This window comes from Rhododendron vialii, chromosome 10a (genome assembly GCF_030253575.1).
Source record: "Rhododendron vialii isolate Sample 1 chromosome 10a, ASM3025357v1".
Taxonomy (NCBI): domain Eukaryota; kingdom Viridiplantae; phylum Streptophyta; class Magnoliopsida; order Ericales; family Ericaceae; genus Rhododendron; species Rhododendron vialii.
This window is the reverse complement of record NC_080566.1, coordinates 36,713,877-36,726,516: the sequence shown is the minus strand read 5'-3', so window position 1 is coordinate 36,726,516 and position 12,640 is coordinate 36,713,877. Positions and strand designations below refer to the sequence as shown.

Genomic DNA, 12,640 nt, shown 5'->3' with positions numbered 1-12,640 from the left:
CCTCTCAAATCTCCATATCCATTTTCACATTACCCAAATCCAATCAATTAACACACCTGAAACTGGATGGGACTGGCTGCGACTTACGTCATGCTTATACCCCTCCTCCTCTCACTATTCGCGGCGATGCCTCCAGCCACCGCCAAACTAAAAACCTCCAACATCACCGCGGAACTCCAAAACAACAAAATCCGGTGCAATTACTTGAATACGCACAAACTTGGCAAAGCATTCCAGGTCGACTTGCCCACGACCATACACAACGATGCCATCCAAGTCACGCTTGACTCCGTCAACTCCGACTTCTTGATCATCAACCAAACCCGTCAAATTCTATACGAATCCCCTTTCAAGCTATGGGAAGGTCAAAACGACACCGACAGAGTGGCGTCGTTTAGCTCCTCATTCCTTGTCAACCTGAACGGAGTGGACAATTCTACCCCCGACATAGTCCTCACATCCCGCACGTTGAAGGAGGATATCGACCCGAATTCAAACCACGTCGGACTCAACATCAACGGCGTCAGGTCTGACATAACCACCTCCTTTACCACATTCGGACTCCAACTAGTTGGCGAGGGTACAACGGCCAATTTCTTCAACGTCTGGGTCCAGTACGAGGGAATAAAAAAGGTAATTAGTGACGAAAATTGTTGAAAATAATCGTTAGAATTTCTGTAAACTACTCCTTCCGTCCTGATTTGTTTGTCTACTTTTTGATTTAACATGTCTCAAATTATTTGTCCAAATAGAAGTTGACTAGGAAAAGTTTCCTTAATGCCCTTTCACTTTTCAAAAAATCATGTATTGAAAAATGTGCACTCTTATTAATTGTTCAAAAAGTGAGGGTATTTTTGAAAATTAAAAGCATTTTGAGTGCAATCATTATACTTTCTTAATAAGTTGGAATTTCAAAATTTGATAAACAAATTGGGACGAAGAGAGTATAATAACTGGAGACAACACTAAAAGTAAAATATGGAAATAATTGTGTAAGAACAAAATTAGAAGTTTAAGAAAAAACTTAGGTGGATCGAATCACACTTAAAAACGCTGTTCTATGAGAAGATACGTCCCGCTTGCACCGAGTCATGTAACTTCTAACAATTAACAAAGAAAACCAATGTAAAAATAACGTACAATAAAGTAATCGAAAATTCGGTTTAGGATCCTCTGTAGTCATTGGAGTCTGGACCACCTTTTTTTGTTAGATTTCTTCGAGGGTTACAAACTAAAACTAATTGACTATACGCGGAGTAGCCTCTAGATTAGAGTAACTAAGCTTGGGTTGCTGATTAAGACGAGCGATATAAGGTAAAGTATAACTCTCCCTCACGAGCAGCCCGATAGCATGAGGCACGGGCTCGACCATGTGATGTAAGGACATCCAAGATTTAACTCGAATACTATGTTAGATTTCTTGAAGGGTTCCCACCTTAAATTAATTAGAATTAATAAGTGGTGTAGCTTCCAGATTATATTAACCAATTTTGGATGGCTCAAGTGACCAATGTAAGATAAGTTCACTCACATGCAGCCCAATAGTGCGGGGAGATATGGATTGACGAGGTGAGGGAATTCTCACAGTATATTCACCGATCTCTAGTTCATCTCAATCACCACAGTTCGCTCATCTGGATTTTGCTCAGAATCTCTTCCATCTTGGTTTCCATGGTTCTTGCGCACCGGAATCTCAATTACTATATGATTTAGCATTGCCTCAAATATGGGCAGGACGTTGAGCGCGTACGTGGATTAATCTATCTGCATATTAGTAATTATTTGTCAAAAAAAAAAAAAAAAGGTGAGAAAAACTTCCGGTGGATAATACTCCCTCCATCCCAAAAAGAATGTAAAATTTTTTGAATTTTGTTTCCTTTTTCATTACTTATATATTTTAATTTATAATGTTTTTCATGAGTTTAAAAACTATGTATAGTAAAACTAATCAAAAATTATCAAACAAGATTTATATTATATATATTTTGAGATCCACATTGAAAGATATAAGAAATTAAAACTTGCACAAATATCAAAACTTAACATTCATTTTGGAACGGAGGAATGATCATTTTGCATTTCTGTTTGATTTTCTTTGAAATCAGATGTTTTAGGGAGCAAATAATTAACGTAATGTCTCCCTATTTGTTGTTAGAATTTACTTTGGTTCTCCAATTCATAATAAAAGTAATTCTACTTAACTTTTTCTAAAAGTTATGGTTTTATCATTATTTGAATTTTTTTTGCATTTGTTAGTTTTATGTCAAACTTTTATGATTTTTTGATTCGTCTCGATGAGATGAATTGAAAAGTTAAATTTTTTTTTTTTACTTTTACCCTAATATTTTGAAAAAAAACCACTTTTAAGTAACTAAAAAAAGAAGTCAAAAAAGTCATCTTTTTTTTGCTAAAAAATGGTTATTTTTTAAGATATTTGGGTAAAAGTAGAAATGTTTTACTTTTTCGTGTCCTGACGAGACGAATTGGAAAATAAAAAAAGTGAGGAGTACAACTAATAAATGCAAAAAAAAATAAAAAAGTACATAACCAAAAAAAATTGGAAAAAGTTGTTTAGTGGAACGGGTCTTAAGAAGGGGGAATTAAAATCATTGGGTGGTTGCCTTGCCATATACGCGTATTTCCCTGTATTTCAGTTGGATATTTGGAATGCATGGTAGGTGAAACTCAATTTTTACTTTGACAAGTGGTTGTGCATTTAATAATATGAATCACTTTATGAATTTTAATAAATGCTCTCAACTTTCACTTATTTTACTAGAATGTCATTCAATGTAGACTGTTAGATTGAGAAGAAAAAAATTGAGCGTTAGATTTGAATTTCTGCTAACTCATTTTAATTATGGGCAAAAAATAAACAATGTGAAACTTGATATTGATAATTCTAACAACTCATAAATAAATAATCAAAATCTAATATGATAAATTTTGATTACTCACTTTTGATTAGAAGAAATTAAATAGGCATCCTATTTAGACAACTTATTTAGGTGTTCATCCTAGTGGATTTGAATATTTATGTTCTCATCCACAAATTTTTATTTTGCCTTTTATACTCCTATCTATATATTAATATTAATTAATATATACATATACATATATATCGGATTGGGATAGGTTTTCAATTCCCACAATTACCGGGATTAAGCAAATCCCATTTACCCAGAAACCTGTGTCTCTCATTCTCTCGCTCTCTGCAAATCCCATTTACTCCACGCCAGCCTTCCATTTCCCAACCTGAAACACGACGATGAATTCAATTTCCATTTCTCTTTCCCCCTTTCCCGTCGTAGACCACTGCCATCGCTCTCGGTTACCGTGCACCTTCAGGCATCCAATCACCCCCCGCGACGCCCTTCCTTCATCCCTCTCTTCTCTCGCCGACTACCGCTCGCCATTTCTGTCTCGGCCTCCGGCACCATCAAAAAGTAGGAGTGTGGTGCGTCGCAAATTAATTCTAAATTGCCATGATTCCGGTCTGCTTATTTGGATTTCTCGACTTTATCATGATATTGGTTTAATTTTGTCATGATTTCGGTATGCATATTTCGGTTTCTCTGAATTTTGTCATTATTTCAGTTTAGTGTAGTTTTGTCGGCACAATTTTACGATATGTGTTCATGATTTTTTATGTTTTATAGTGATTTCACAAATTTTGTCATGATTTTGGTATGTGTGTTTCGGTTTCCCCAAATTTTGTCATTATTTTGGTTTAATGTAGTTTCGTCGGCACATTTGTACGATACATGTTCATGATTTTTTTGTTTTATGGTGATTTCACAAACTTTGTCATGATTTTCAGTATGTGTGCTTTGATTTTTCCAAATTTTGTCATTATTTTGGTTTAATGTAATTTCGTGGGAATGAAAATATGAGAGAAAAGATTAGGAGAGAAAAAAAATTCAAAAGATTAGGTGAGATAAATGTTTGAAAGAGGAGAGAGAATTGAGATAATTAGAAAAGATAAAAAAAAAAAAGAAGAAGAAAAAGAGAGATTGGAGAAAGAAAGGGTAGTTTAGGATTTAATTAAATTTGAGGATGAAAAGATAAGTATTTAAACACATTAGGATGAACACCTAAATAAGTAGGGTAAAAAAGATAGCTAATTAAGTTCCCCTTTTGATTATTACATTATGGATACTCTTACCTTCAATCTTTTGACCATGCATCAAACATAAACAGCTCATTGCGGTTTACGTGGCTCAACAAAACGAAACGGATCTGACACCTTCCAGACCCGTTAACCCGATTCTGACATCGTATCTGCACCTCAGAGGGGTCGAGAATCTGCACTTGTATTTCGGGTTTTCCGCATCAAAAGAAAACGCAACACAACTCAACCGCGTTAGACAGTGGAACCTGACACTGACAGTGGAGTACAACCACCACGTAAATTGGTTGAAGATTGGCCTCATCGTCGGGATAACCACGGCAGTGCTTTTACCGGCGTCGGTGGCTTTGGTATATTACTCCCGAAAGAGGTGGTTATTGCGACGGTCGGACCGGCAAATGTCGAGGAAGGTGAAGAGCATGCCCGGGATGCCGAGGGAGTATCGGTACAAAGATTTGCAGAAGGCTACAAACAATTTTGACGAGACGAGGAAGTTGGGACAAGGTGGGTGTGGAGTGGTTTACAAGGGGTATTTGGCGAATCAGCAGGATTTGGAGGTTGCGGTGAAGATGTTTCCCGGAGAGAGTTTGAAGGGTCAGGATGATTTCTTTCAAGAACTTACAATCATCAATCAACTCAGGCACAAATACCTTGTCCCATTACTGGGTTAGTCTTTTTTCAATCCTAATCCTTACCTATATAGCCTAGTACTGTACTTTTTTTTTTTTTTTTGTAACGGCAATGAAATTTTATTAATCTTTAAAAAAAGGATTACAAAGACTAAAAAGGATAAGAATACCCGGCATCACAATCAGAAGCAAACATCCCAATGAGATTGACACATAAGCTTCGGACAATCATATGTAATCTAAAACCCTAGGGCAAGAAAAAAAGAAAGGCTGGCCAGAGTCAACCCAGAGCAGATAGCCTAGTGGACTTCATTGCAACCTTGTTAATAGTATTTCAGGGATAAAATAGTTTGGTTTTAAAGTTTTTTTTTTTTTGATCAGCAAAATAATTATTGAGGTTCAGAGACGATGAAAAACATTTTGAATGGTTTGAGTGATAAAACTGAAAATAACCCTTACTTATTTGCTTATTTTGAGTTTGAATATAGGTACGCGAAATATGAGATTATCTAGTCTCAGGAACCTGGGCAATCATACTTTTGTTTGGTTTTGGAATCTTCTTCAACTTGGGATATAGGTCATATAGGGAAATGGTTTGTTACTCTAATATCACCCCAAAAATTAGTCGTTAGGACTTGAAACGACTTTTCCATCCCTTCAAGATTTCCGTCATTCAAACTTGGTCCTTATTCGTTTTTTACACAAATATAGATAGGTGATGCGGTGCGCATAGAGGAAGAGTACCATCTCAAACAATCCAAGCATTCCAAGGCTTACTAGTCGGTATTTGCGCATAGAGGAAGAGTACCATCTCAAACAATCCAAGCATTCCAAGGCTTACTAGTCGGTATTTTCGTAAATAACTGACCGCGACCTTTGGATTTGGGCTCACTTGGTTTCGATCCGAAACGGCCCAACGGTCAGGACACATCGCCTTTGGCCATGTGCCGCGTGTTTTTTAGCCTTTTTCGGCCGTTTAGGGTCCCAAATGGCCAATTTTGCCGTTTTAAGAAACAATCTTTTTGGTTATAACTTTTGATAGGAAAATTCAATAATGTTCGTTCTTGTTGGAGAATTTTTATTTTTTCTTATATTTTCGGAATATGTAATAATTTCGAAACTTTCCGAAATTAGTGTTTTTTTCTTTTCCTAGTAGGGTTAGGGCTTGCATCGTATTTAAGGAGTTCTAACCCTTAGGGCTAGACAATTTTTGATTATTATTGATTGACAAAGTGTCTAGAGAGAGTTTTTCTATATCTATCCTGTTTGTGATTGTCCTTGTTGCACGTTAGTTCTTAGATTCATCGTTCTGCCCTGCATCATTTAGTTTCAGAGCTTCAAGTTCGAAACCTGACTATGGCCGCAAGACGCGCTGCTGGAGGTCGAGGGGGACGGGGTGATCGTATAGCTTTTGTGGACGACGTTTATGCACGGGATGACATCGCGCGAGAAGCACGAACAGAGGCGCGGATCCAACAGGTTGCTGATCAGGTCGCTGCCCTTGCTGTTGCGAACTTGCCTCGCCATCGCTCGATCAACCCAAATCCTCTGTATGAGGAGGGGGCTGTGAGTAATGAAGAGGCCGAAAACCCTTTTGCTATGGGAGCGCCCGGTGGCGGCAGCTTCTATCCACGGAGGGAAAACGGTCGTGGGTTCATGGCAGACCGCGATTCTTGGCAGTGGGAATCGGGGTTGAAGGTTGATCTTCTTGAGTTTCAGGGGGGTTTGGCACCGGAGAAATTCCTTGATTGGGTCGCAACTATCGAAGAGATCTTGGACTTCAAGCGGGTCCCGGAGGACAGAAGGGTCTCGTAGGTTGCTACCAGGTTTCGTGGTAGGGCTGGGGCTTGGTGGCAGCAGTTGAAGTTGTCCAGGTCAAGAAGGGTAAAGAGAAGATTAGTTCATGGGAAAAACTGAAGAAAAAGATGCGGGTGGGTTTTCTTCCCCACAACTATTCCCATTTGATGTATCAGCGATTACAGAATCTCCGTCAGGGTTCCAGTTCAGTGGACGATTATACTACAGAGTTTCATCAGTTGGTGGTCTGGAATGATATCGCTGAAACAGAGGAGCAATTGGTTTCAAGGTACGTTGGAGGTTTGCGTGAGCAATTCCAGTTTACGTTGAATATGTTCGATCTGTATTCTGTTTCGGATGCCCATCAGAGGGCCTTACAGTTGGAGAAGCAAGCAAACCGCAGGTCTACTATGTCTGCCTGGGGCGTCACTGCCCGAAGGACACCTAATCCAGCGCTAGTTCGGCCAACAGGTAATTCAGCACCTGTTGTTCCGCCGGCCAATAGAATGGGTGCTTCGGGGTCTAAGTGCTTCAAGTGTGGAAAGCCCGGTCATCGTGTTGTTGAGTGCCGAAAGGAGGATAGACCAGGAAAAGCCTTGTTTGTGGATGCTGATGAGATTGTTAGCGAGCATTATGAGCAGTATGAGCAGGAAGCGGCATATGACGAATCCCAACCATCATCAAATCCGCCGGATGGAGATGTGGAAGAAGTTGTTGGGGATGTCGGGCCATTATTGGTGGTTCGAAGGTCTTGCTATACTCCTCGAGAGGTTGAGGGCGATTCTTGGCTGCGTGGTAATGTCTTTTAGTCCACCTGTACAATAGATGGAAAGGTGTGTCGTTTTGTGATAGACTCAGGTAGCTGTGAAAACGTGGTGTCCGAAGAGGCGGTGCAGAAACTCGGATTGAAGACGGAACCGCACCCCAACCCGTACAAGCTGGCATGGTTGAAGAAGGGTAACAAAGTTAAGGTAACCAAGCGCTGTTTGGTTTCGTTTTCTGTTGGTTCAAAGTATAAGGATCAGATTTGGTGTGATGTTGTGGGAATGGATGTGTGTCATCTTTTGTTGGGAAGACCGTGGCAGTTTGATTGTAAAGTAATGCATAGCGGTGGTTCAAACACGTATACCCTTAAATCCGAGGGTACAACAATTAAGTTGTTACCTTCTAAGGAGGTTGTGTCCAAGCCATATAGTAGATAAGGTACTAACCTTCTAACAAAGGTACAGTTTGAAGGAGAGTTCTCGGCCACCAAAGTCGTGTTTATTAATTGTTGTGGCAAAAGAGAGTTCACTAGCGGTTTTTGAGCAGGAGGTGTCAGTTAAGATCCAGCCCGTTCTTGCTGAGTTTGCGGATGTGTTCCCGATTGAGTTACCCGATGGGTTGCCTCCGTTACGAGATATTCAGCACCAGATTGATCTGGTGCCGAGTTCTAGTTTGCCCAATCAACCCCATTACCGGATGAGTCCGAAGGAGCACGAGGAATGCAGGGTTGTGGAGTTCGAGGTTGGTGATTTTGTTTATGTAGTCCTTACAAAGGATCGATTTCCAGAAGGGGTGTATAATAAGCTGAAGGCCCGCAAGATTGGTCCTGTGGAGGTTATCGAGAAAATCAATCCAAATGCTTACCGCTTGAAGCTTCCGAGCCATATTCGTACCGCCGATGTGTTTAACGTCAAGCATCTCGTTCCATTCCGCGGTTATAATTCTTCTGATGAGGATGCAAATTCGAGGGCGAATTTCTTTCTAGAAGGGGAGGATGATGCGGTGCGCATAGAGGAAGAGTACCATCTCAAGCAGTCAAAGCATTCCAAGGCTTGCTAGTCGGTATTTTCATAAATAACTGATCGAGGCCTTTGGATTTGGGCTCACTTGGTTTCGATCCGAAACGGCCCAACGGTCAGGACGCATCGCCTTTGGCCATGTGCCACGTGTTTTTTAGCCTTTTTTGGCCGTTTAGGGTCCCAAATGGCCAATTTTGCCGTTTTAAGAAATAATCTTTTTGGTTATAACTTTTGATAGGAAAGTCCAATAATGTTCGTTCTTGTTGGAGAATTTTTATTTTTTCTTATATTTTCGGAACATGTAATAATTTTGAAACTTTGCGAAATTAGTGTTTTTTCCTTTTCCTAGTAGGGTTAGGGTTTGCATCGTATTTAAAGAGTTCTAAGCATTAGGGCTAGACAGTTTTTGATTATTATTGATTGACAAAGTGTTTAGAGAGAGTTTCTCTATATCTATCCCGTTTGTAATTGTCCTTGTTACATGTTAGTTCTTAGATTCATCGTTCTGCCCTGCATCAATAGGACATAATAATAATGCCCAACAATGGAGTGTAAACATATCACCGTGTTTCGGTGGTGTGCTACGTGCAAGGCGAAAAGGAAGAACAAGAATTACAATGCTGAGATCTCTCACCCCACCTCTCTTCTACTGCTTTCTTTATCTTAGATAACTTCTACAACGAGAAGCACAATAATACTCAATGTCCGTGCCAGGCCTTGGTACAATTTTTATGGGAGTCTTGTGATAAACAAGTAAGGCTGTAAACGAACCGAGCTACTCGTGAGCAGTCTGAGGCTCATCTCGGCTTGGTTCAACTCGTTTAGTAAATGAGCCGAACTCAATTTAGCCAAAAAACTAAGCTCAACACTTTAAAGCTTGGCTCGACCCGAAAATGATCGGCTCGATTGTATAGGCTTAGCTCGTTTATAGAGATTCGTTAAGTAAATGAACATGGCTTGGCTTGTTTGCTAAATGGGCTGAGGTCGAGCTCAAGTATTTGGGTCTTTCATCAAACAAGCCGAGCTCGAATTACAAAGCTCGGCTCAACTCGTTTGCACCCCTACAAGATATATTTTTCCTCGACAACTAGGTATCCCGTCCAAATTGACGGGCAATTAGAGAGTGAATCTTCACATAAACACACCAAATAACTTCTATTACAATCACAAAATTGCATAATCTCACAACTCACATATCTCTCTCTTTCACACTCACATTTATTGAACAAGCCTAAAATTGAGGTTCAGGTTTAGTTCATCTAGTAAACGAATTGAACTTGAACGAACTCTTACCAAACTGAGCCTCAAACAGTTCACGAACAATTCAATTCATTTACAGTCCTACAGTCACACATGCACTGGAGGGGAGAAACCCCAAAGGGGTTCCCACGTTACTCTTCTCTCTCTCTCTTTCCCCTCTCTTCGTTTCCCACACAAAGCCTCTCACATGCACTCTTTTTTCCTCTCTTATCTCTTTGTCTCAACAATAAGTTTACAAACCAACACAATTGGACCGATTAATCCGGGATCAAACATAAATACGTCAACACTAACCCTATATGCATGAAGTGTCCTTGTAAAAGGAATAAGGTCACTTTTGCTCTAGTAAAGGATTTGCAAAAGTAGGAAGTCTGCTAACAGTCTGATGTTACTATGTAGATAGTAATATCTAGTTGCTGTTGTCGTTGAACCATATCTATCTCTATCGCAGGATGGTGCCACAAGAATGGAGAGTTGCTGTTGGTTTACGATTACATGCCCAACGGCAGCCTCGACAAACACCTCTTCAACGATGCCGACAGCACGCCATTGAGCTGGAATCTCCGCCGCAAGATCATCTCCGGGGTAGCCTCTGCCCTCCACTACCTGCACTACGATTACCAAAAGAGGGTGGTCCACCGCGACCTCAAGGCTAGCAACATCATGCTTGATGCTGAGTTCAATGCCAGGCTAGGAGACTTTGGCCTTGCAAGGGTCTTAGACAATGAAAAAACCTCGTACATAGAAGCCAATGGCGTTCCGGGTACAAGGGGGTACATGGCCCCTGAATACGTGTTCACGGGCAAGGCCACCGAGCAGTCTGATGTATATGCTTTTGGTGCTGTTATATTGGAAGTGGTTTGTGGTCGTAGGCCCGAGATCCAAATTGGCACGTACCCATTGTTAGTAGATTGGGTCTGGGCCTTGCATCGACAAGGCCAGTTACTTGAGGCCGTCGACAATAGGCTCGGGGAGAACAATGTTGCGGAGGAGGCCCAAAGATTTTTGCTTCTGGGCCTAGCCTGTTCGCATCCGACAGCGAGTGAAAGGCCGAAAACTCAAGAAATTGTTCAGATGCTATCGGGCTCGGTGCCTGTGCCCTACGTGCCACCGGTCAGGCCGCCTTACATGCTGCCGTTGGTGCCGATCGGGGAGGAAGACATCAGTCAGGCCACTACCACCGACACAACGTCCTTCATGACCGCACATTATGGATCAGTTTCGGCACCAGTGGCCATCAACCCAGAAATCCAACGCCCAGATAGTGACAGCCACATTAATATCATTTAAGTTTTTATTTTTCTGGTCTTTTGTACTAGCTAGTGGTTGAGCAAGTTCGCTCTTCCCTCTTTTCTCCTTGATGTACCCCTTTCGAGATTTATAAGTTTGCCGAGGAAAAAAAAAAAAAAAGTTGTTAACGCTGGAATAAGAAATCAGAAGATTTCCATCCTTCTCTCTTTTGGAGAGGTTTGTGTTGGCTTCTATCACAAATCTAGCTGCTCATGCATCTCTTATTTTTCCAATAGAATACCAATGGTGTGATCAAATCAAAATTTTGAGTTAGACCAAGATATAGGAGTTTATTCTTGATCATGTGTTGATGCTAGGAAAGTGCCACTGAATTTCCGTCCAAGTCAATAACTGGTCTGTCCGTACATCCATGTAAGTAAATTAGGCGAGTATGGGGTGTATTCTTGATTGACATCTTACCAATTAAGGGTTTGGGTCTCCGCACCTGTTCTTCTTGCTCCCTCTGATCTTTGTAATCTTTTAAAGATTAATAAAATTCTTTTTTGCCATTTAAAAAAAGAAAAGAAAAAGGCCAACCTCCACAATTTTGGAAGGTTTTATTGGGTATGTTTTTTGGAAAAATTACACAAAAGATACAAAATTAGTATCTATCAATAAACAAAAGGACATGCACTCAAATTAGAAAACCATTGGATCTAGTGGAGTAATTACTACTCCCTCTGTCCCTATTTAATTGTCTACTACGATTTTGCGTGCATTTTTAATGGCTTATATCTATCAACGTATATTACGTTTTATGTTTTTGAAATCATTGTCTTATAAAGAAAATTAAGATCTATCAAATAAGATCTATATTGCATATTACGTCGAGAGATATAAGCAGTTGAAAATGCACGCAAAACCGTATTAGACAATTAAATAGAGATGGATGGAGTAATTATTAAGAGCTCGTATATAAGATTACATTGTCAAAACTTAAGTTCTCAAAATTATTACAATCAAAATTATGATGTTTTCAGCGAGAAAAGTTCAACCAATAGTAGCAAAAAGATAAATACTATATGCTAGCTTACTTTTTATAAAAAAAAAGTAATTGTGTGTCATGAGTTCTTTCGTCAGATATCTCTAATTGAATTCGGTCAGTTTACTTATTAGAATAATGAGAACTTGCATGTCAACAGAGAAAAAGGAATTAAAAAAGATAAAAATTCTAATAATGATGAAAAGAAAATTCATTAGAACATATATAATGATTAATGGATAGTAAAACAAAGATAAAAAAATACGGAATTGAATTATGTTGTAGGGCCTTTACTATACGTGTTGATAAGGCTGACTCTGTACATTTAATTGTTAACTAAAATAACGAAGAATAACAGCACCGAAAAGATTGAGCTTTTTTTATTTTATTTGTATTATTAAATAGATTAAAGCTGAATTAAGGGTTGACTCAACACTCAAGTCTTTCTTAACAGTTTCTTTGACAAGTTTCTAAAGCAACAAGTTAAAATAGAATATATGTAGGACAGGACCACTTCCCCATAAGACTCGATTGAAATCCAATATCGAAAAAGTAAAAAGAAAACAACAGGAAAAATATTCCATAACATCACATACCTTGCTAATTTGGCACCAGTAGAACCACCGCGACCACAAATTACGGATCTCTAACGACCTCGAGATGCTAACCAGAACCACAAACTATGAACGCCGATCCATCGGTGACCACGCATTACGATGATGGAGGAGGAGTGGCAGAGGAGGGATTAATAATGATGGAGGGAAGTCGA

General features: G+C 39.7%; 1 protein-coding gene across 1 annotated transcript; it reads left to right on the top strand.

Annotated features, from left to right (window-relative positions):
• On the top strand, positions 1-10,895 carry LOC131304247 (probable L-type lectin-domain containing receptor kinase S.5). The gene is made up of 3 exons (XM_058331414.1): positions 1-633; positions 4,201-4,795; positions 10,051-10,895. The coding sequence occupies exons 1-3, from the start codon at positions 67-69 to the stop codon at positions 10,887-10,889; spliced, it is 2,001 nt and encodes a 666-aa protein (XP_058187397.1). The 5' UTR covers positions 1-66; the 3' UTR covers positions 10,890-10,895.
• The last annotated feature ends 1,745 nt before the right edge of the window (positions 10,896-12,640 follow it).